General features: G+C 37.0%; 1 protein-coding gene across 1 annotated transcript in view; it reads left to right on the forward strand.

Annotated features, from left to right (window-relative positions):
* The window catches only part of LOC140888605 (RNA polymerase II C-terminal domain phosphatase-like 4), a 63,455-nt gene extending 38,034 nt beyond the window's left edge, over positions 1–25,421 (forward strand). The window contains exons 5-8 of the mRNA XM_073296300.1: positions 23,332–23,560; positions 24,449–24,637; positions 24,721–24,759; positions 25,009–25,421. Of these exons, the coding sequence (XP_073152401.1) occupies positions 23,332–23,560; positions 24,449–24,637; positions 24,721–24,759; positions 25,009–25,320 (769 nt within the window). The 3' untranslated portion in view covers positions 25,321–25,421. The remainder of the gene's footprint in view (positions 1–23,331; positions 23,561–24,448; positions 24,638–24,720; positions 24,760–25,008) is intronic.
* Positions 25,422–26,535: the final 1,114 nt, after the last annotated feature.

Here is a 26,535-nt window from a genome sequence, read left to right on the forward strand (position 1 = left end):
CAATTCTAATTGATCTGAACACAGTTTTCCAACAGTGGTATCAGAGCCAGGTTGCTCAGATCAAACGATTAAATTAATCGATTGTACAAAATTTTTGAGCCTCGGTTTTTTGAAACAAAACAAAAATTTAAAATTAAATTTTAATGGGCAAATCGGGCAGCGATCGTCGCTGCCCGGGGCAGCGATTGGGCAGCGATGGGCTGCCCAGCCCGGGCCCTTTTTGGGGCACGGGCTGCCCGGGATTGTCCCGGGCAGCCCGGAAAAATTATTTTTTAATTTTTTGAAATTCTAGTTTTTGATCCGATCGAAAATTGGTTTTGATTGGTTCACGAGGCATCGGATCGAATTGTTCGAGTTCGAAAATTTTAAAATTGATTTTTGGATAAATTTGAATTTTTGGAAAATTTATAAATTTTATCCGTTAAATTAAATTTTATAAAATTAATTATTTTGGTACAATTGATGATAAGATATGATCTTATGGATGGATAAGATAAAATATGATTTTATCTTTTAAATTATGATGTCTTTGCATGTTTATCCAATTATTTAATTATTGAATTAATTAATGGATAAAGGATGATCGATTGCCATGACCAATGTTTTAGGTGTATGTTAGGTGATTTACATTTGTCTTATTGTTGTTGGTGTTTATTAATGGGCTTGGTTTATAGCCCAATATGATTGTCATATGTAATAAAAGTGGGCCTGGTTTATGGCCCGTTCCCACCCCTAAAATGTATCTCATATTTGTCATCGAAATTTATTGTAAATTTATTAGACTTAGTGGGAGACACAGATTTGAAGAAAAGGTGGGCCCAGCAGACAATGAAGACCGAAGAAATGTAAATTGGAGGCTCAATGTAATAGGATTGCATTGCATACTTGCATATCACCTAGGATTGGACTTAGACTCGTGATTGGCAACCACGGGTCGATTAGTAAATGGGATCGATCATCCTTAAATAATATATGATATTATTGATGTATGCATGTTTAGACTAAATTGTATGAATCCCGCAATCATACATAAATTTGCATGATGAGACAAATTTTCAAAAATAAAATCCCTCATTTTAAATATGATTTAAAACTGATATCAAGATAAAAAAAAAAAAAGGAATTTTAAATATTGTTTAAATATTCCTACCTTCCATCAACGATCAATGTATGTGATGCTACCCGCGGATACGGTCCGGCTCATATTATTGGGGGGGGCCGTTCGTCGGAAAGCTGTATATTGGATCGACACATGTTGTAAGTTGGGTGGAACTCACATGGGATTGGCTCATATTATTGGGGATCCACATGGCGACCGTCCATCACAACTTAATATTGATGGGTCATCTTGACATGTCACAATAAACGGCGTCATATTATTGGGCCCTTATTGGACATGAGGTAAAAATATGGGGGTTACTTTGGAAGTAATTGGGTTCTACCTTTTGAAAATTATGGTTGGCTGATATTATTCGGGACTATGATTTGTCAATTGGACTCCATGTTCCCACTAAGGAAAGGAGTTTCCCGTTTTCACTAGAGGGTAGTGAAATCGTTAAAATAGTGGGAGTGTAATTCATAAAATTAAAATTTGCCATATTTTATGTCTTAGTAAATTAATTAAACAATCATCGATTATTGTCTGTTTCATCTCAGTATATCATTATGATGAATCTTCGTAATCCACATGTTTCAATTCTCGAACAAAACAAACTTTATGGCGCAACTATACGGAATGGTTCAATAAGTTAAGATTGTCCAGAGTTCGGAAAAAGATTTTCTAAGTGTTAGAAAAGGCTTCTCCGAAAACAGCCCCGACTGATGTAACTGCCGAAAGGTTGGCCGAACTAGAGAAATGGTTGGACCATGATCTCAAGGCCAAATGTTACATGCAAAATTGGACAAGTCTAAACAAGTTTGCCATCACTGCAAGAAACCCGGTTACTAGAAGCGCAACTGCAAAGAATGTATATCGAGTAGTTACGAACTACAAAGGATATATTTTATAAATGTTTCATTTAATACTATTTCTTGGGTATTGGATACCAGATGTAGATCTCACATTTGCAATGAGTTGCAGATGATGACAAGAAGTCGTAAGCTTAGGATGGGTGAGACCCAGTTAAGGCTCGGGAATGGTTCCAGAGTTGAATCCAAAAGTTATGGAAAACATTTGTTTAATTTTGCAAAAACAATTTTAAGCTATATTTTGAGAGAGATGTTTTTATTTGTACCAAGATTTCATTAAAACATTATTTCTTTTTCTATTCTTGATAGAGAAGATATTTCTTGAAAATTTGCGAATGAGATTTGCAATATTTATAAGAATGAATGTTTGATTTGAAATGGACAAATTAAAAACGATCTATATAACTTAAAATTAAAAGACATTCCAGTTGATTATGTTGATAAACCGGTAACAACAAATAAAAGAAAAACGATAGTCAAAACCCGGCAAACCTTTGGCATGCTAGGCTAGGTCATATTTCCTCAAGGAGGATGAACAAGCTAGTGGGAGAGGGCATGCTTGATATGTCTGATATTAACTCTCTACCTACTTGTGAGTCCTGCCTAAAGGGAAAAATGACTAAATCTCCTTTCAAAGGGAAACCTGAGCGTAGTCAAAATCTGTTGGAATTGATCCATACAGATGTTTGCGGTCCATTTAGGATTGGTACTAAATGTGGCAACACCTACTTCATTACCTTTACTGATGATCATTCTAGGTATGGTTATTTATATTTAATGAAATATAAGTCTGAAGCATTTGAAAGGTTCAAAGAATTCAAGGCTGAAGTAGAAAACAAACTAGGTAAAAGTATTAAGGCACTTCGATCGGATCGAGGTGGAGAATACTTAAGTACCGAGTTTTTGGACTATCTAAAAGAGAATGGGATTCTCTCTCAGTGGACTCCTCCTATGACACCTCAGCTTAATGGTGTTTCGGAGCGTCGCAATCGAACTTTTTTGGACATGGTTTGATCCATGATGAGCTTCACTGAGCTCCCACCTTCGTTTTGGGGCTACGCACTTGAACGGCGGTATTGTTGTTAAACAACGTCCACACTAAAGCAGTAAATAAAACACCATACGAGTTATGGAATGGCAAAGCTCCTAAGTATTCATACTTGAGGATTTGGGGATGTCCTGCTTACGTGAAGTAGACAGTGGGAGATAAATTGGATAGTCGATCCACTTTATGTTATTTTGTAGGGTATCCGAAGAATTCAATCGGATATTATTTCTATCATCCTGCTGAAACAAAAGTGTTTGTTTCAAGGAATGCCACCTTCTTGGAGAAGGAGTTCTTATTGGATAAGAAAGGCAAGATGATGGAACTCGAAAAAATTCGAGAAGAACCCGAGATACAAAATAGCGATCCTACACCTCAAGAATCATCACAATAAACGCCTATTACTAGGAGATCCGAGAGGACTTCTAGGCCTCCTATTAGATATGGTCTTCTTCTTGAAGGGGATCAAAGTGAACCCGTCATTGGATTTGATCCAAGAAACTTCAAGGAAGCAATTTCTGATGCTGATTCGAATTTATGGCTTGAAGCTATGCAATCGAAAATAGACTCGATGCATTCTAACCAAGTTTGGTCTTTAGTAGATCCTCCCGATGGAATTGTTCCAATTGGGTGCAAATGGATCTACAAGAGAAAGCTTGGGCCTGATGGAAAGGTATTGACCTACAAGGCACGATTGGTGGCAAAAGGTTATACTCAAAGACAAGGAGTTGACTATGATGAAACCTTTTCACCAGTCGCAATGTTCAAGTCCATAAGAATCCTTATTGACATAGCAGCATGGTATGACTATGAGATATGGCAAATGGATGTAAAGACTGCATTTCTTAATGGAAACATTAAGGAAGAGATCTATATGACGCAGCCTGAGGGATACACATCCATGGGAAGCGAGCATAAGGTATGCAAGCTTCAGAGATCAATATATGGTCTCAAACAAGCATCAAGAAGTTGGAACCAGAAATTTGATGAAACAATAAAGGATTTTGGTTTCATCAAGAACCCGGAGGAACCATGCGTGTACAAGAAAGTAGTTAAGAATGCGGTAACATTCTTAGTACTTTATGTTGATGACATCCTAATCATGGGGAATGATGTAGGGATGTTGCAGTCAACAAAGATATGGTTATCAGGTAGATTCTCGATGAAGGATATAGGTGAGGCATCCTATATTCTAGGAATTGAGATCTATAGAGATAGATCTAAAAGAATGATAGGACTCACTCAATCAACCTACATCGACACCATATTGAAAAGGTTTTCTATGGATGAGTCCAAGAGAGGACATCTACCTATGTGTCATGGAGTTTCTCTATCCAAGTCTATGTGTCCCAAGACTGACGAAGAGATAGAGAAGATGACACACGTGCCATATGCGTCAGCCATAGGTAGTATCATGTATGGGATGATATCTACCAGACCGGATGTGGCCTATGCTCTGAGCGTCACGAGCAGATACCAAGTCAATCCCGGTCAAATGCATTGGAAAGCCGTGAAGGATATTCTTAAGTACTTGCGAAGGACTAAGAATTTGTTCATGGTTTATGGAGGGAGAGAATTGAAGTTGGAAGGCTATACCGACTCTAGCTTCCAATGTGACGTGGATGACTCGAAATCAACCTCTGGATTTGTATTCGTGCTCAATGGCGGTGCTGTCTCTTGGAAGAGTTCCAAGCAGGACACCACAGCGGATTTCACCACTGAGGCAGAATACATTGCAGCATCAGCTGCTGCTAAAGAGGCGGTTTGGATAAGGAAATTCATCCAAGAGTTGGGTGTAATTCCTGAAGCTGTTGGTCCAGTCCCGGTGTACTGTGACAACACGGGTGTCGTTGCTCAGGCAAAGGAACCAAGGTCTCATCAGAAGTCCAAACACGTACTGAGGAAATACCACATCATCCGGGAGATCGTGGAAAGAGGAGACATCAGTGTCGAGAGAGTGGCCTCTACAGACAATATCGATGATCCGCTTACTAAGCCCTTGCCAGGACCATTGTTTGACAAACATCGCGAAGCAATGGGATTACGTAGTATGACTAGTTGGCTTTAGGGCAAGTAGGAGATTGAAAGAGTGGGTGTCCGGTTAGCCAACTTGTGGCTAAGGGCTTTTATGACTCTATGTAAAAAAATCTTTTGTTTAATATAATTTACACTTTTATAATGGCATTGACTTTATCTTTCTTCATATTGTTATATTATGATATACTATTGTTGTTTTGATAAAGACCTTGAATATACTATAGTGTATGTAAGATGTGGTAGCACATGGGAATGGCTATCATGAAACACATCTTATAGTCACTGTATATTCTAAATTGTTCCTAGTCAATTGAACCGTCCGCAAATAAGGATAAGGATCGCTCAAGATTGAGACTAGCATTTGCGATGCCGAGTACCACGTTTCATTGGTATGGAACATAGAGATGTTCAAAGTATGCAAATAGATATTCATATGATGAATGATCGAACTACCCTATTCGGACTTTTCAAGTGGTTATCACTTATCGAGTGGATAAAGTCCGCGGTTTTGGTTGTACACCATTAGTCCTTATTACTTGAAACATCATTGAGACTCTATATGCTAGTACTGTACTTTGACTCGTTTACCGACTCTATTGGGGTCATCAGGTGTCGGGATTGGGTACAGTTACGACACATATAGGAGTCAATGCTTTGTTGTCAAGGATTCACCACATACTTGCGAGTGTGGATATCCTATGCGATCTGAGGAGATATTAGTGTGACGAATCTCTGGCAAGAGTACATGATGTGTTTTAGGTTACTTGGTGTTCCTAGTAACACATGCGATGTCACTAATAGATCTCCAAGATGTTATGCATAGTTATCGAATCTCGAACGACTCTCGATGCACCAATGGTTGTTGATTCGATCGGGATATTTGGTTGAAGGGACCGTACTGTACGCTAACCAAAATCTACTGGTTCTTGCAGGCACTATCAGTAATACCTAGGGAATTATGGGGCGATGTTGCTAGGCGCTCTTACCATGATTCGATGGGTAAGTCGGAAATTGTTGTTTCGAGTCACAAGGAGTTGTGAGCCCACGGCTAGCTGTATTCCTGAACCATTGAGGGTTACACAAGTAATGGATTACTAAAACCCCGTAGAGATAGTTAAATTTAATGAAAGAGAAGTTGGACTTCTTAACTAAATGGAGTGTGATTTCCTAAAATGACATAGGGATGGACATTTTTAGAAATCACTGAATTTGGATTCAGAAAAATTATCTTGACTCTAAAAGATGCAGAAATGGTTTCTGTGAACATTGGTAAAATCAGTTTATCAATCGGAGTCACGATGAATTTTATATTAATTTCTAGAACAACGGGCTTGGCTTATTGGGCTTAAGTTATGGATTGTGGGCCCTAAGGAGTTAGAGTCCTAATGCAATTATAACTTAATCTAGTCTAGAAATTATCTATAAATATATGTACTGTGTTCAAAAATTACATGAGATTTCAGTCTAGCAATTTTCGAAATTTCAGTCTATATTATTCAAGAGGATTTTCGAATTCTCTGTCCCTTTCGAAGAAAATTCGGTCTTGTGATTTTTGTGAAAAATTACAATCCGTATTAACAGATCATATCTGTTTATTCTCTACGTAAAACTTCTGATTGATTTCTAGTGCAATCAATCAGAGGGTTTTTGTTTTTCGTTCGTGGACCTAATTCCGGAGATAGATCGTGATAGTCATCGGTTCCCGGGATTTACAATAAGAGCAGATTAAATTCTGTTGGAGTCCACAATCAAGCCTTTGCTTGACAAGGTAAAATATTTAATAGTGATTATTTGTTTTACTTACACAAATTTAATCGTTTTAAGTTTTGATACCCAGATATGGAATCGTTCCATATTAATAAAATAAATTTTTAAACTTCCGCTGCACCGGGTATCAATTCTAATTGATCTGAACACAGTTTTCCAACATGCTGAACATCTCAGAATCATTTTACAGACGTTGAGAAATGAGAAATTATATGCCAAGTTATCGAAATGTGAATTTTGGTTGCAGAAAGTTGTGTTTCTTGGGCATATTATTTCAGGTGATGGGATTTCAGTGGATCCAAGCAAGGTCGAGGCTGTACTCAATTGGCCTAGACCTACATCAGTGCCAGAAATACGGAGTTTTATGGGCTTGGCAGGTTATTATAGACGTTTTATCAGAGATTTTTCCAGCATTGCAAAGCCTATTACGCAATTGACTCAGAAAAATAAGTCGTATGTCTGGACTGAAGCATTTGAAACTAGTTTCTTGGAGTTGAAGAAAAGGCTTACAAGCGCATCTGTATAGACGATTCCATCAGGTACGGGTGATTTTGTTGTATATTGTGATGCTTCTCACAAGGGTCTGGGTTGTGTGCTTATGCAGAGAGTTCATGTTATCGCTTATGCTTCGAGACAGTTAAAGCCACACGAGACTCGATATCCTATCCATGATCTGGAGCTTGCCGCTATTGTCTTTGCATTGAAGATATGGCGACATTATCTTTATGGTGAGAAGTTTGACATCTTTTCTGATCATAAAAGTTTGAAATATCTGTTTTCGCAATCAGAATTGAATATGAGACAGCGTAGATGACTTGATTTATTGAAAGACTTCAATTGCGAGATTAAATATTATCCAGGAAAATCTAATGTAGCTGCAGACGCCTTAAGTAGAAAGGTATGTTCTTTATCCTTGTCTACGATAGGTGTATCTCAATTGGTGGAAGATTGTTGTATTTCTGGATTAATATTTGAAACAGATATGCGACCTATTCGTGTTTGTGCTATAAGAGCTGAGCCAGAACTGTTAATGAGAATCAAAGAAGCACAGAAAGAGGATCAGAATATTCAGAATTCTATTGCTATTGTCAGATCTGGACATCAATCTGAATATCAGGTCAGTGCTGATAATGTGTTATATGTGAATAACAGACTTGTTGTTCCAGATGTTTCAGACTTGAAATAGCAGATATTGAAAGAGGCTCACAGCAGTCGATTCAGTATTCATCCTGGTGGCAGGGTGGAAACAGATGAAAGAAAATGTCACAGATTTTGTGTCTAAATGTTTGAATTGCCAACAGGTAAAAGCAGAAAGAAAGAAACCAGGTGGTCTATTGCAGAGTTTATCAGTTCCAGAATGGAAATGGGATCACATTTCCATGGATTTCGTTACACAGTTACCACGTTCATCCAGAGGGTGCGATGCCATTTGGGTGATTATCGATCGTTTGACGAAATCAGCATGTTTTATTCCGTACAGAATGACGTACAGGCATGATCAGATGGCAAAAATTTACGTCAGAAAAGTGGTAAGATTACATAGTGTGCCTAAATCTATTGTTTCAGATCGAGACCCTAGATTTACATCACACTTTTGGCATAGCTTGCAACAAGCCCTTGGTACTCAATTGCACCTGAGTACAGCTTATCATCCTCAAACAGACGGACAGTCAGAGCGGACTATCCAAACACTTGAGGATATATTGAGAGTTGTAGTACTAGACTTTGGTACTAATTGGCAAGATTCATTACCACTTGCAGAATTCTCTTATAATAACAACTATCAAACGAGCATTGAGATGGCTCCTTTTGAAGCATTGTACGGAAAAAAATGCAGATCACCATTGTATTGGGATGATATCTCAGACGTACCAGATGTTGGGCCAGATATGATCCGAGAAATGACAGAAAAAGTGAAGCTTATACAGAAAAGAATGAAAACAGCTCAAGATAGACAAGCAAAATATGCAAATATCAGACGACGACCTCTATCTTTTGATCAGGGAGACAGAGTTTTCTTGAAGATTTCTCCGTTTAGAGGTACAGTCAGATTTGGCAAGAGAGGAAAATTATCTCCTCGTTTTATCGGTCCGTATGAGATTATCGAGAAGATAGGCGATCTTGCTTATCGACTCGCTCTTCCTCCATCTTTGTCTGGTATTCATGACGTATTCCATGTCTCTATGCTGCGAAAGTATCAGCTTGATCCTTCCCATATTCTTCAGCCTGATGAAGCTGAACTTGATGAGACTCTCAGTTATTTTGAGCAGCCGATTCAGATTCTTGATCGCAAAGACAAACAGCTCAGAAACAACACAATTCAGCTAGTCAAAGTTCAGTGGAGTCGACATGGCACAGAAGAAGCGACTTGGGAGACTGAGTCAGATATGAGACAGAGATTTCCAGAGTTGTTTCATTGATGTGAGTTCTTATTCTGCTTTATGTTATTTCCTTCTCTTATGTGTATACAGATTATCTATACAGCTTGCTTATGATTTCGAGGACGAACTCATGCCTTAGTGGGGGAGAAATGTAAGGCCCGAGATTATTTAATTTTAATTCGAGAATATTGAATTTGGGAATATTTAGAGTTTAGAATTAAATTATAATATTCTTAAATTGAAAAGGATTGAAATTGAATTAAATCGCTTTTCCGGGGACTAAATTGCAAATAGCCAAAAGTTCAGGGACTAAACTGCAATTTGGCTAATATATATCTCAACTTACCTTTAATATATCTGATTCCAATGTGTGTTATCAGAAAAGAAAATAAGAAAAGGTCAGAACACGGCTGAACCAAACCCCACTCCATTTTTGCTCTGAAAAAGCTTTGATAACTTGCGCTCCGGTTGTAAGAAATTCCGAATAAATATATATCTGCGATCACCGCTCCGAGACCTTCGTTTTGGTACAAGTTTCATTCATCTTTCTCAGACTTTATTTGTATGTTGAAGATGGAAATTTATGATTTTAAGATATAAGCATTTATGAGCTGTACCGATTACGTATTCGCAGACGGTTCGGAAAAAGACTATCGTTCGGATTTTATATGATTTTAGCAAGCAAAATTCGAACCCTATCATATCTGATTATGATGATTTTTGAGTTATGTGTGAGGATAAGTTAGAGATAATGAGTTATATGGATTGTTGGATCGATTGTGATATTGTTTGGATTGCCGGTTTGTAGCCGTTACGCCGTCGATTCGCAAAATGTCAAGACTTTGATATTATTGATTAAAAGGAGCATGGTTTGAGTTGCATCTGATCTTGTTAGTTATTTGATATGTTATTTCTCAGCTTTCATTTGAAGATTGACAACTCGAGAATCCCGATTCGAACCGAGAAGGAGTTGAAGCAAGGTTTGCTAGCATTGTATTTGAAATGAAGTTGAGAAGCTGAGCAGATTTTGACATGTTGTTGTTGATTGTATTTTCAGATTTGAAGTAATATCAGACTCGACATCGAAAGGTATAAATGACAGCGAATCCAGATGGGATAGAACACTCGAAATAGCTATTGTTTCGAGTATTCCCTTGTTAATCACATACTTGGTTGATTATGTATTTTATGTGATTAGATGCTTTGATTGCTTTACATGCTTATGTGATTAGTTGTTCAAGATGTTTTATAGCATTTAATGCATACAGAACATGTTGCATTCATCTTGAACTCCAGCCTGAAAAGCACAGAGGGTTGAAAGGCCTAGAGTGCATATGACGTTTGGAGGGCTGTAGTTGAGTGGCACAGATTGTAGACTTACTTCCAGAGCCAGAAGACTCACTATAGTTGCACCAAAGTCAGAGAAAATAAAGTATTTTACTTCACCTCGATTGGTGAGTTGGTGTTCGTTAAAGATTTTATTTTCTCGGGATCCCAAAGAACTTATATTCGATTGATATCAGCTTGATAGCCTCTTTTGCCATATGCATTGCATTCACATTTAATATCTCGCGCTATATGTTGTTTATACTGGGATTTTATTCTCACCAGAGGTATCCGGCTATTGCTTTGTTTTGTATGTGTGCATGGCAATAGGTGGGGCAGGAGCTGGTTAGAAAAGACAGGGATAGCTCGAGATAGAGTCTTAGCATGTGAGGATACGGGTTGTAGCAGCAAGACATGTACTTTGAGTAGATAAACATGTTAGAAAAGAATACAAGAATGTTGTATAAGTTGTTAACTACATGTGTAACTTGTGTAGGAAAGCTTATCAGATGTTATTAGATTGCATGTTTATTATTTTGAAGCTTGTATCAGAGTATGTGTTTGTATGTTTCAAGTTTGGACAGCAAAAATCTTTCCTGTATTTTCTGGAAAATGTAGCCCGCTCGATCGGTAGAAATTCACCGATCGAGCGAGGCCCTTATTTTGCAAGGCAGAGAAATCGAGTTTTGTTGCCCGCTCGATCGGTAGAAATTCACCGATCGAGCGAGGCCAAGAATTCCCTGGACCGAGAGCTTCTAGTTTGAGCTCGCTCGATCGGGCAACTTTCGCCGATCGAGTGAGACACTGTAACTTTTTTTAAAAAAAAAATTTAGCTCTTGGTTCTTTAATTCTTTTAAGTACTTGATTAATTGTTAATTATAATAAATTGCCCTAAGATAAGATTAGCAACCGGGTCCCCACAAAAATAAAGAGTAGAAAAAAAGAATTGTTCTTTTTTTTGGTGATCTCTTGTGTGAGTTAGAGAAATATTTTCTCGGTAATACTCGAGGCTTGGGTGTGGAGAGATATAGGGTTTTGTATACACTTGTAATATTTCTCCGGTAATAAAGATTTGCAGCAGCTCCGTGGACGTAGCCTATATTGGGTGAACCACGTAAATCTTTGGTGTTCTTGAAGATTATTTTATTCCGCAATTTCTATTATCGTCATGTTCGCTTCGGTATAATCCACAACACATTTCTCCCACTTGAAGACTTGATCTCAATCATGGCTTCACACAGTCAATACAGCAGCTCATGCCTTCTTTATTTACGCTTGTAGTCCAACTGAAGTCGAGCACAACTTCAGTTTGTCAGTGGTCACCACCTTCGTAAAAATATCAGCAGAATTTTTACTTTCAGGAATGTTCTCAAGCTTCAAGACTCCATTCACCCGATCTCTAAGAATCCCGATTCCAAGGATTTGTTTTGCAGCACCCAAATCCTTCATAGCAAATTCTATCTTTAGTTTATCAATCTCCTTGAGACAAACTCCTGCTATCAACATATCATCTACATATACCAGTAGCATGATATAAGAACCATCAAGCTTCACATAACACCAGTGATCAGTATGATACCTCGGAAAACCATCATTATTCATTACACCATCAAACTTTTTGTACCACTGTCTTGGAGCTTGTTTGAGACCGTACAAGCTTTTCTGAAGTTTGCACATCATTTTCTCTTTCCCTCGTACTTCAAATCCCTGTGATTGATTCATTTCTTCATCTAGCTCACCATGAAGAAACACAGTCTTTACATTTAACTGCTCCAGATTCAAATCTTTTTTTACCATCAATCCAAGTACAGTCCTGATAGTAGTTAACTTTACCACTAGAGAGAAAATATCAGTGTAATCAATGACTTCTTGTTACGCCTTAAACGCATACAAATCTTGTGTTATGAGATTAATGTTTTTAATGCATTAACAAATCTCATAATATTATGTTTTGATGATTACAAAACTCGGTTAATTGTTACTAACCATTTAAAGTGAGATTTTGAAGATTAGATTTATTGACAAATAAATTATTGGAAGTTATTTTGAAGCTATCAATGTATTTATGAAGTCTCAATTTGCTTATATAATGGACACAATGTTATGTGGATGTCATGGAACATTGTTAAGAGATATTTAGAAAAAGACAAGAAGAAGCCAAAGTATGGAGCAGCAACTTCCGAAAATTACTGGGAATTTTCTAGGCATTTAAATCCGATCTCCACCGGTCATAATCGTGATGAAAAAGTTTTACATGTGTTGTCCAAATTTGAGAGCAATCCAACGGCTAGATATGGAGTTATTATTTTTCCACAAAAATTGTGCAGTACCTATTTCTGCAGAACTTGTAGTGAAGAATGAAGAATCAACTTCTGAAAATTACTGGACGTGCTTGAGACATCCAAATCAAATCTCCACCGATCAAAATCAATATCAGGATGTTTCAAACTTATATCAAAATTTCATATCAATCCAACGGCTAGATATGAAGTTATGATTTTTCTACAAAGATTGCACAGTACTTATTTCTGCAGAACATGAAGCAAATTATGAAGATTCAACTTCAGAAATTAACTGGGATTGTTTGAGACATCCAAATCACATCTCCACCAATCAGATTCAAATTCAGGATGTTTTACAACCTCTGTCCAAATTTCTGATCAATCCAATGGATGGATATGGAGATATGAATTTCTAAAATTTGTTGCACAGAACAAGTTCGAAAACTTGATGAAGTGACTTCCGAAATTTACTGGAAATGTTTGACTCGTTAGAATCAAATCGCTACCATTCAGATTGAAGATCCAGATGTTTTAAAGCTTCAGTTCAAATTTCAGATCAATCCAACGGTTATATTGGAAGATATGATTTTTCCACAAAATCCGCTCAGTGCTGGGAAAATGTAGGCAGTGGCGCCGAACACTTTTTGTCACTCCTTGACTTCTTACCACACGCTCCAAGCACTCAAATCAGATTTAAAACTTTGCCAACTATAAATAGAGGCCATCCAAGTTTATTTGGAGACATCCCAACTCATCTCTTCTCTCCTTTGCAAGCAATTTCTCACTATCAAAGTGTTTGTGTGATATATTTGAGAGTGTTTGTAAAAATAGTTTGTGAGTTGGTTGTGCTATTGTTGTAAACACTTGAGTGTGAAGCCAAGTGTGTTGTGCTATCGTTGTAAGCACTTGAGTGTGAAGCCAAGTGTTGTGTTGAGGCTATCCTTGGAGCCCTTAAGGCCAAGAGTGTTGAGTTGTATCGGCGCGGTGATCGTGTCAAGTTGTAAGGCTATCCTTGGAGCCATCAAGGCCAAGACATTCGAAGTGCTAGTGGATCCTTGGTTAATCGACTTAACCAAGAAGGGGAGACGTAGACGATTTATCGTCGAACTTCCATAAACATCTCTTATCCCTTTTACTGCTTTATTTACATTACGCATTTATTTACCGCACTTATTATTTGATTGCTTAAGTCTTCCGCTTGCGTACTTGCATAATCGCTTTAAATTGCTAAAGTTGCCAATAGAACCTAAATCCCCCCCCCCCCCATTAGGTTCTAACAAGTGGTATCAGAGCCATTTGAAAATACCTTTCAAATCCTTTTTATGGCAAACCTAGCGAGTGATTATGCTCAAGGGAAATCTACTAATCGTCCTCCTCTTTTTAATGGCATAAACTACGGGTATTGGAAAAATCGTATGTCCCTATATATCCAATCCGTAGACTATGACCTATGGAAAGTGACGGTGAAAGGTTTCTATACACCTATGAAAATAGTTGATGGGGTTGAAATTCCTAAGGGAATGGATGACTTTTCAAAAGAGGACATGAAATTAATTTCGCAAAATGCTAAAGCTATGAATATCTTGCATTGTTCCTTAGATATGAACGAGTACAACCGGATATCGATGTGCTCATCCACTAAAGAGATATGGGACAAGCTAGAGATATGTCACGAAGGCACCAACCAAGTGAAAGAGACAAAGATCGACTTACTCCAACTCAAATACGAAACATTTGAGATGGAATCCAATGAAGATGTTGACACCATGTTCCGAAGGCTTACTCAAATCATCAATGAGTTAGCACAATTGGGAGAAAAATATCCTACCAAGCAAGTTTGGAGGAGAGCTCTTCGTGCCCTACCAAAAGAATGGGATGCAAAGAGAACCGCCATCATCGAATCCAACAAAGGGGACACTGCCGCCTATGATCTTGATCAACTACATGGGACCCTAAAAACCCATGAGTTAGAAGTGTCCACGAGAAAAGAATCAAAGAAATAAGATGTCAAGCACAAAGGGATAGCTTTGACTACACAAGTCGAAGAAGATGACGATGATGACATGGCTCTCCTCGCAAGAAAATTCAAGAAATTCATGCGAGGAAACAAATTCAAGAAAGACAAGAAACCTGAGAGAGAAGTGACCTGCTACAACTGTCAACAACAAGGTCACTACGCTAATGAATGCCCACTCAAGAAGAAAGTGGACAAAGGAAAGAAGAAAGCCCTACTAGCTACCTGGAGTGATAGCGACGACGACGACGAGGAAGCAAACCTCTGCTTCATGGCTAAGAGTGATGACATCGTCTCTGACGACGATGACGAGGTACCTACTTACAATGAACTCTTACATGCTTATAAAGATATGTTTGATATGGCTAAGGTTCTTAGAAAAGAGAATAGAAATCTTAAAAAGGAATTAGAAACTAAGGAGCATGATAATCTTAGACTTAAGGATGACCTAGATCACTTAGAAAAATCATTCGATAAATTCAATGTGAGTAGCAATAAATTGAACAACCTACTTAGCATGCAGAATTGTAGCTTTGATAAGGGAGGAATAGACTATGGTAAGAAGTCTATAGACTTTGCTAGTCTAATAGCTAAGGCTAAGATGAGATCACCCCCTACTTGTTCTTATTGTTGCAAATCTGGTCATGTTAGACATAAATGCAGATCATTGAAATATCAATATGTTCAAAAGAGCTATATGAAATGGAGGCCTAAGAGTACTTAACAACTCATTAGTCGGCATTATGAGATCACAATCTAAGGGAGTTCAATATAGACCGGCTTAAAAATGCCTTGACTTGCGGCTGGTCTCCCTGTTGAACGTTGCTCTGTCCAAGGAAATAGGTTTTTAAAGTGGCCATATGCCCTACCTACTACTGGGAGCACTCTTAGAAAGTGGCGATGATGTTGCTATGAGAGACTGAACTCTTAGAAGTCTATTTTGTATATCTCTTTTCTAACATTGTGGACCCAAAAGAACTAAAGGGTACCAAAATAATTCTTTTCAGGGAACTAGGAAAACTGTTCTCCCTAGCATATGGTATCTAGACAGTGGATGTTCTAGACATATGACGGGGAACAAGGATCTAATCCAAATAGTCAAACCTAAGGAGAAGGGAACAGTCACCTTTGGAGACAACACCAAAGGAGTCATTGAAGGCATCGGCTCAATAGGTATATCTGAATCTTGCCTGATTGATGATGTACTCCTAGTGAAAGGGCTTAAACATAATCTACTAAGCATAAGTCAATTGTGCGATAGAGGTTATGAAGTCAAATTCACTCCCCAACACTGCACTATATCACTCATGACTGATAAATCCATAAATTTCAAAGGATATAGAAGTGAAAATGTTTACAAGGTTTCTTTAAACAATTTATCTTTATCAAATATTAAAAGCCTTGTATCCTTGAATGTTGATGACAACATTCTTTGGCATAGACGACTAGGTCATGTTGGTCCTAGTACCATAGAAAAACTTTTTAAACTTGATTTAGTTGTTGGTATGCCAAAACTCAATTTAAAATTAGATTCTATTTGTGATGCATGTCAACTTGGCAAACATACAAGGGAATCTTTTAAAAGCAAAAATTTTATATCAACTTCTATGCCCCTCGAACTTCTTCACCTAGATCTATGTGGTCCCTCGAGGAACGCTAGCCTAGGAGGGAAGCTTTATGCATTTGTCATTGTGGATGATTTCTCACGATTCACGTGGACATTGTTTTTAGCCCACAAAAATGATGCCTTTGATTATTTTAAAACTTTTGTGAAACATGTTGAGAATGAGAAAAATCTTTCAATAAAGCAGATCCGTAGTGACCACGGAACTGAATTTCAAAATGAGAGTTTTTCAAACTTTTGTGAAGAGAAAGACATCGGTCATAATTTTTCTTGTCCTAGGACTCCTCAACAAAACGGGGTCGTTGAGAGGAAAAATAGGACACTTGTGGAGATTGCGAGGACCATGATATGTGAGCCTTCTCTACCAAAATATTTTTGGGCTGAAGCAATGAACACTGCCTGTTACATTATCAATCGCGTATCAATAAGGTCAATTCTCAAGAAAACTCCATATGAATTATGGAGAGGGAGAAAGCCTAACATTTCTTACTTTCGAGCTTTTGGTTCCAAATGCTACATACATAACAATGGTAAGGACAACCTTGGCAAATTTGATGCCAAATCCGACAAAGGTATCTTTCTCGGATATTCTACCTCAAGTAAGGCCTTTAGAGTTTTTAATAAACGCACTTTACTTGTTGAAGAATCTATGCATGTTATTTTTGATGAATCTATGTCTACTATTGTTCGCACTAACATTGATGATGTAGAATTACTCGAAGAAGAGTTGGCTTCCTCAAGCCTAAATGATATAGATGTTTCCGTTGAGAAAACACCACTTCCGAAGGATTGGACGCTTCACAAAGATCACCCAATGGATCTTATCATCGGAAGTCCTTCGAAGGGAGTAGCCACTCGTTCTTCTCTTAATAATATTTGTAATCATCTTGCCTTTGTTTCGCATGTTGAACCTAAATGCATAGATGATGCTTTGTTAGATGATGCATGGATAATTGCGATGCAAGATGAGTTGAATGAGTTTAAACGCAATGATGTTTGGTTTCTTGTTCCTAGGCCGCATGATAGATCTATCATTGGTACTAAATGGGTGTTTAGGAATAAACTTGACGAGCATGGCACTATCACTAGAAATAAATCTAGGCTTGTTGCTAAAGGATATAGTCAAGAAGAAGGCATAGATTATGATGAAACTTATGCGCCTGTTGCTAGACTAGAATCTATTCGCATGCTACTTGCTTTTGCTTGCTCTAGAAATTTCAAGTTATTTCAAATGGATGTCAAGAGTGCATTTCTTAATGGTGAATTGAAAGAAGAGGTTTATATTGAGCAACCTGATGGCTTTGTTGATCTTTCTTTGCCTGATCATGTGTTTAGACTAAACAAAGCTTTGTATGGTTTGAAACAAGCTCCTCGAGCTTGGTATGATAAACTATCTACTTTCTTGCTTTCAAATGGTTTTTCAAGAGGAAAGATCGACATTACCTTATTTACCAAGAATGTCAAAAATGATCTTTTGATTGTGCAAATTTATGTTGATGATATAATTTTTGGTTCTACTGACGAAACTCTTTGTCAAGATTTCTCTAAGTTGATGCAGGAACACTTCGAGATGAGTATGATGGGGGAACTTAACTATTTCCTCGGATTACAAATCAAACAGTGCAAGGATGGGTTCTTTGTGAACCAAAGCAAATACATCAAGGAGATTATAAAGAAGTTTGGAATGGAGAACACAAAATCATCATCCACACCGATGAGCACAGCAATCAGACTCGACAAGGATGAAAATGGTAAAACTGTAGATCAATCTTCTTTTCGTAGTATGATTGGCTCCTTACTTTATGCTACTACTAGTAGACCGGACATTATGTTTAGTGTTTGCTTGTGTGCACGATTTCAATCATGTCCAAAGGAATCACATTTGTTCGCCTTAAAACGCATTTTCAAATATCTTTCAAATACTCCAAATCTCGGCTTGTGGTATTCGAAAAATTCTTTCTTTGATTTAAAAGCATATTGTGATGCCGACTTTGGTGGATATAAGGTGGACCGTAAAAGCACTAGTGGAACTTGTTTCTTTTTAGGAAACTGTTTAGTTTCTTGGTTTTCAAAGAAACAAAATTGTGTTGCGTTGTCAACGACCGAAGCCGAATATATGGCTGTTGGTAGTTGTTGTGCGCAAATTCTTTGGATGAAGCATCAATTGCTCGACTATGGCGTCTCTTTTTCAAAAATCCCTATTTTCTGTGACAACACTAGCGCCATATGTCTAACAAAGAATCCGATTCAACATTCGCGCACCAAACATATTGACATTCGTCATCATTTTATTCGTGACCACATCGAACGAAATGAAGTTGAACTTCAATATGTTGACACGACAAATCAAATTGCCGATATTTTTACAAAACCACTAGATGAAAATACTTTTATTCGTTTGCGTGGTGAACTTGGCATGATTGAGTTGTAATCACTTGTTTACATATTCTAAAGATAATGACATATTAAGGGGGAGCTTAATATAAAATTCGAGCAACTTAATTTTGGATAATACAAATTAATTGTATTTATTCAATATTATACGCTCATATTTTGTTATTTATGTGAAATTTATGTGTTGCATTTTAGAAATCATATTTCAATTCTCATGTTTTTGCATACTTTTCCAGTCTTTTTGATTATCACAAAAAGGGGGAGAATTAGTTTGGTTAAATACTTTAACTAAAGGGGAGAGTTAGTATGGTTAAATGCATGAAGAATAAAATCGGTTATTTGATAAACAAACTCTTCTTCACTAATTGTTTAATTTAGGGGGAGTTTTATTCATGCAATTATATTGTGCAAATTTAAATTATTTATTTAATATTGTACATTTATTTCTCCTCTTTAACCAAGTTTTGTGATCATCAAAAAGGGGGAGATTGTTACGCCTTAAACGCATACAAATCTTGTGTTATGAGATTAATGTTTTTAATGCATTAACAAATCTCATAATATTATGTTTTGATGATTACAAAACTCGGTTAATTGTTACTAACCATTTAAAGTGAGATTTTGAAGATTAGATTTATTGACAAATAAATTATTGGAAGTTATTTTGAAGCTATCAATGTATTTATGAAGTCTCAATTTGCTCATATAATGGACACAATGTTATGTGGATGTCATGGAACATTGTTAAGAGATATTTAGAAAAAGACAAGAAGAAGCCAAAGTATGGAGCAGCAACTTCCGAAAATTACTGGGAATTTTCTAGGCATTTAAATCCGATCTCCACCGGTCATAATCGTGATGAAGAAGTTTTACATGTGTTGTCCAAATTTGAGAGCAATCCAACGGCTAGATATGGAGTTATGATTTTTCCACAAAAATTGTGCAGTACCTATTTCTGCAGAACTTGTAGTGAAGAATGAAGAATCAACTTCTGAAAATTACTGGACGTGCTTGAGACATCCAAATCAAATCTCCACCGATCAAAATCAATATCAGGATGTTTCAAACTTATATCAAAATTTCATATCAATCCAACGGCTAGATATGAAGTTATGATTTTTCTACAAAGATTGCACAGTACTTATTTCTGCAGAACATGAAGCAAATTATGAAGATTCAACTTCAGAAATTAACTGGGATTGTTTGAGACATCCAAATCACATCTCCACCAATCAGATTCAAATTCAGGATGTTTTACAACCTCTGTCCAAATTTCAGATCAATCCAATGGATGGATATGGAGATATGAATTTCTAAAATTTGTTGCACAGAACAAGTTCGAAAACTTGATGAAGTGACTTTCGAAAATTACTGGAAATGTTTGACTCGTTATAATCAAATCGCCACCGTTCAGATTGAAGATCCAGATGTTTTAAAGCTTCAGTTCAAACTTCAGATCAATCCAACAGTTAGATTGGAAGATATGATTTTTCCACAAAATCCGCTCAGTGCTGGGAAAATGTAGGCAGCGGCGCCGAACACTTTTTGTCACTCCTTGACTTCTTACCACACGCTCCAAGCACTCAAATCAGATTTAAAACTTTGCCAACTATAAATAGAGGCCATCCAAGTTCATTTGGAGACATCCCAACTCATCTCTTCTCTCCTTTGCAAGCAATTTCTCACTATCAAAGTGTTTATGTGATATATTTGAGAGTGTTTGTAAAAATAGTTTGTGAGTTGGTTGTGCTATTGTTGTAAACACTTGAGTGTGAAGCCAAGTGTGTTGTGCTATCGTTGTAAGCACTTGAGTGTGAAGCCAAGTGTTGTGTTGAGGCTATCCTTGGAGCCCTTAAGGCCAAGAGTGTTGAGTTGTATCGGCGCGGTGATCGTGTCAAGTTGTAAGGCTATCCTTGGAGCCATCAAGGCCAAGACATTCGAAGTGCTAGTGGATCCTTGGTTAATCGACTTAACCAAGAAGGGGAGACGTAGACGATTTATCGTCGAACTTCCATAAACATCTCTTATCCCTTTTACTGCTTTATTTACATTACGCATTTATTTACCGCACTTATTATTTGATTGCTTAAGTCTTCCGCTTGCGTACTTGCATAATCGCTTTAAATTGCTAAAGTTGCCAATAGAACCTAAATCCCCCCCCCCCCCCCATTAGGTTCTAACACTTCTTTTTCACCTTTTACAACAAGAATTTCTTTGTACCGCTTGCTACCATCATGTTCTAACAGGTACTCCGACTTGCTATGTAAAACCTTTTTACCTTCAGGAAGTTCTGACAACTCCCACATGTGATTGGATGACAGTGAATCCATCACATCTTTGGCTAACTCCCACTGTTTAAAGGTCTCATAAACATTTGATTTATTTTTCAAAAAATAAACCCAAAATTTCCCGCTCGAATCGTCAACAGTAGTGCCATAATATCTTAAGTGATCTCCAAGGAATTACACAGGAGATGGTCCACATACGTCAGTATGTACCAGCTCCAAATCTGCCGATTTCGGTTCTCTAACCTCTTTTGAAAAGCTCACATTTTTCTACTTTTCAAAAAATACAGCTTCACACGGCTTGTGTTCAACGATCTTTAATACCGGTAGCTTTCCATTTGAAACAAGCATTTTCATTCCCTTCTCACTCGTATCTCCAAGCCTACTAAGCCATAGACTTGAATTAGCTCCAGCATCCACAGCTGCTAATATGTCTCTGCAACTGGAAGTCATGTACAGGGTTCCAGTTTTCGTTCCTCGAGCAATAATCATGGCTCCTTTGCTTACTTTCCAAGAGCCATCACCAAAGGTCACTTTAAGACCTTCGTCATCGAGCTGTCCCACTGAGATCAAATTCCGCGTCAGTCTTGGTACATGTCTGACTTTATTGATTTTCCAGATAGATCTGTTTGACATTTTCAAACTGATATCACCCATACCAACAATCTCCAAAGGTTTTCCATCTGCCAAGAAAACTTTTCCGTAATCGCCAGCAATGTAATTATCGAATACATCGCGATTACCCGTGGTATGAAACGAGGCTCCAGAATCCATAACCCAAGAGTCAATAGGGCTTTCCATGGATAACACTAAAGCATCGTGTACTTCCTCAGTTACAACATTTGCATTATTCTTGTGTGATCTGCAGTTCTTTTTCATGTGACCAGTTTCACCACAGCTCCAGCACTTCAATTTCTTTTCAAAGGTATTTTTGTCTTTTCCAGTTCTTGATTTGGATCTGCCACGCCATCGGTTAGAACTTTTTTTGCTACTCCTGCCCCTAGTTCTGTTTTCGAGATTTAGGGCAGATCTCAATGATGTTGCTTCTCTCGAATCCCTCATGCGAACTTCTTCACCAAGGATTCGATCTCTGACATCATTGAATTGTAACTTTCCTTTTCCAGCAGAATTGCTAACCGCTGCCCGCATCGGCTCCCAAGCATTTGGTAAAGACTCCAAAAGAATAAGTACACGAATTTCATCATCAAATTTGATTTCAACCGATGTTAGCTAGGAAACAATCGTGTTGAATTCATTGATGTGTGCCGCCACCGAAGCACCTTCCTCCATCTTCAAGTTGAATAATTTTTTCATGAGGAACACTTTATTATTTGCTGATGGCTTCTCGTACATGTCCGACAAAATGGACATCATCTCTTCCGTGGTTTTTGCCTCCGCCACGTTATGCGCCATGTTCTTTGTTAGGGTCAATCGTATTACCCCTAACACTTGTCGGTCAAGAAGCTTCCATTCATCATCCTCCATCTTTTCTGGCTTCACCCCGGATAGAGGTTGATGTAGCTTCTTGCTATACAGATAATCTTTAATCTGTAACCGCCAGAACGTAAAATCTGTACCGTCGAACTTATTGATTCCCGGTCCCGATCCGTCATTTCCGGTCATCGCTTCTACTGCCTTAATAAAATTTCAAAAAATCTTTTCTGATGTGGAAGATCAGACAAAGCTGCAACCACAGAGCATACTCAGAATTTTAAGAAATTTTTCACCAAGGCTCACGGACACCGTAACAGCTCTGATACCAGTTGTTATGAATTATGCCGAAGTGATCATGACGATAATAAATGCGGAATAAAAATAATCAACAAGAACACCAAAGATTTACGTGGTTCACCCAATATAGGCTACGTCCACGGAGCTGCTGCAAATATTTATAACTGGAGAAATATTACAAGTGTATACAAAACACTATATCTCTCACACGATCCCAACACCCGAGTATTACCGAGAAATAATTTCTCTAACTCACACAAGAAAACACTAAAGAAAACCCAAGAAACTCCTTTATTTGTTTCTTATTTCCTATGCTCTCTGATTTTGGGATATTTAAAACTGAAAAAATGGAGCTCTATTTATAGAGCTCTCGGTACGCGTGAATTTAATTCACGCGTCCTCACCAGCCATCTGCAGTCCACCATCCAACTAGCATTAAATATGTTTCCCGACAAACCATTTAACGTTGACCTAACAATTTGTACATACCTTCCTTAAAAGTGCTAGTGATATGTTTGAGATGTACATATACACTATGGGTGAACGTTCCTATGCCTTGGAAATGGCAAAGTTGCTTGACCCGGGGGATGTTTACTTCAATTCCCGAATAATTGCTCAAGGGGATTGCACACAAAGACATCAAAAGGGTTTAGATATTGTTTTGGGGCAAGAAAGTGCTGTTCTCATTCTTGACGACACTGAAGCGGTAATGTGGTTCTTTCATATCATATTTTTGTTGTGTTTTTCATGTTTCTATCTTATGATTTGTGTTTATTTGGGAAAATAACCATGCTTTTAATATGTTCATTTTTTTCAATTAGCCTGTTTAGAACTTTCGTTTTATTTTATAACAAGAAACTTTCTATAAAAATTACTTCCCCTATTTACCATTGAATATCTAATGCTTGAGGTTGACCCTAACGTTGCTAATGTTTTAAATTTAACATCTAACCGAACGATTTAACTCTGTAAACAAAACAGCAAAAATTGCAATTTAGGAGCTGAATCTCAACTTTTGAATAGTCAGTATTATGACCTTGTCAAAAAGATGACTTTGCACTATTTTCACGTGCATTTCTCTTGTCGAACTAGGTACTCTGTAGTGTTATACTTCTTGGATAAAGTAAATTATATTGTTGTTCAAGTCTTGTAGAATTAAGGAGTAAGGTGGTATTGTGGCATGTACCAAGTGTTACATGTTTTGTAGCGTGGCCATGCGCCTTGACTGGACTAGAAGGTGTTCAATTTTAGCCACTATTGAGTAACAAGATGATCTAGTTTGGTTTTGGTGGATTATACTGTTTTTTGAGCCAGTTGGGTTTTTCTTACAACAGCAGAGCAAAAAGGCTTCGCTTATCAATCTCAACATTTTTTTCCTCGACCTTAAAGTATATTGAGAAATATTATGTTACCATAGTTGAGCTGAAATTCTGATGTATATAACTTGTGCATTATCTTTGTAATCCTACTTCTTTAATTCTAGTCATTCTGCTGAAGAAGCTCTTTGTTTGTATTTGTAGTATGCTTGCATTTGTGCTTCTTGTCATCTAAAGTTTTTCTTGGGAAATTTCTTGGATGTTTTTTTTTTATTTAGGTATGGAAGAAGCACAAGGAGAATTTGATATTAATGGAGAGATACCACTACTTTGCGTCAAGTAGCAAGCAATTTGGCTTCAATTGTAAATCACTTTCTGAACTTAGAAGTGATGAAAGTGAGAGTGATGGTGCGCTGACAACTGTTCTGAGAGTTCTTCAGCGGATCCACAGTTTGTTCTTTGACCCGGTACTTGATCCCGTTACCTTCAAAAAAAATTTATCTTATTTCTTTTCTAGTTCATTGTATTGATAGAAGTTTTCTCCTTTTAGGGGCGTGATGATAATCTGGTGGACCGAGACGCGAGACAGGCAAATATTATTGGCATTTGCGTTTTTGTCGAGTTCAACCTCAATCAGTTTGAATGTGTGAAAACTTTAACAGAGTTTTGCTTGAACAATTATTTGGACTTGAGCCATACATTCATCTTGTAGCTGAGATAGTACTTGCATTATTTGGCTAGTTTAGTTTACCTAAATGTTTGAATGATATATTGTTAGTCATTTGCAGATATATGGTAGACACTAAAATTTCTACTTTGATCTGGTATACGCTCGCAGGTTCTAAAGAGAGTTCGTGAGGAGGTCTTGATGGGTTGCAAAATTGTCTTCAGCCGTGTTTTTCCTACCAATTTTCGGGCTGAGCAGCATCTTCTATGGAAAATGGCTATGCAACTAGGAGCTACATGTTCAATGGAACTCGACTCATCGGTGACACATGTAGTCTCTCTGGATGCAGGAACCGATAAATCTCATTGGGCGGTCCAGGAGAAGAAATTTCTGGTCCATCCACGGTGGATTGAAGCTTCTAACTACTTGTGGAAAAAGCAACCAGAAGAAAATTTCCCTGTCAGTCAATCAAAAGATAAATGATCCAGTTGTTACTTGTTACACCCTATGCTTAACGGCTGATGACAAATTACTTTACTGATTTTTGAACTCAAAACGTGTATATACTTGATGAGTTAGCACCGTAGCTTGCTCGAATGTAGGTTTGAGGATCTGTTTTTGTTGTTTTGATTACAATCACATTGATTCTTGGAGCATCGACCCGACGACCTCTCATTTGGCCAGTATTTTGTAACTTGATTTCACACGGTTTGAGTCATAGTGTGATGTGCATATTTCTCAAAATGTTTCGTAGTTTGTAATTTCAAGATTTATACTACTACTATCTCGATCGTTGTCTTCACAGCCAAATTATCAAGAACCATAAGCACTATAGCAGTCTGTCTTGAGAATAAATAATCCAACTCTTATCTTGATCAAGTATCTCACAAATGCAACCATCATTAAACGTTACAAGAAGCATCTATTATCTATCAATCAATTATCATAATTATAATTATATAAAAGTGTAAATAATCTATCTATTATCTATTATTATTATTATTATTATTATTATTATTATTATTATTATTATTATATAAAAGTGTGAATAAAAGGAAAAGGTTTTATAATTATGAATCTATAACTTTGCCCTTTTACTCTACACAAATTTATGTAAAAATAATTACAGATAAGGATATAAATGTAAAAGTTAAATATTGGCTAGGACTTAAAAGTAATTTATTATATTACTTATCTATACCAGTTATAAAAGTTTGAACCAATGTCAAAATTTTTTATTGTGTATTTTCAACTTTGTCCTTGGTTAGTACACACTTGATAAATTTTATGAGGATACTTTTGTAAATCAATTATTATGATAATATCAAAATTGAAAATTTGTGCATATAAGATAAGGTTCCAGTTTCCGAAAAAATTGAAATAACAAAATACTTTAGTTTTTATTTTCTTGTAGATAAAGTGAACTAATTAAATTAAATACTTATTCAGTTTCCTAAAAGATTGAAACATCAAAATACTTTAGTTTTTATTTTTTGTAGATGGAATGACATTTTTTCAACAATAAATCTTATGTATTTTAATTTGCACAAGGACCTATTGAACTAAATAATTATATCATGGGTTCATAAATATAACAAATATCATATTTTTAACGTTATTATAATATATATATATATAAATTACACATCGGTGTTGAAATAAATCAATTTATGTGGAGTCAAGTTTTAATCCAAAATA

Source organism: Henckelia pumila, chromosome 3, assembly GCF_033568475.1.
Source record: "Henckelia pumila isolate YLH828 chromosome 3, ASM3356847v2, whole genome shotgun sequence".
NCBI classification, from domain to species: Eukaryota; Viridiplantae; Streptophyta; class Magnoliopsida; order Lamiales; family Gesneriaceae; genus Henckelia; species Henckelia pumila.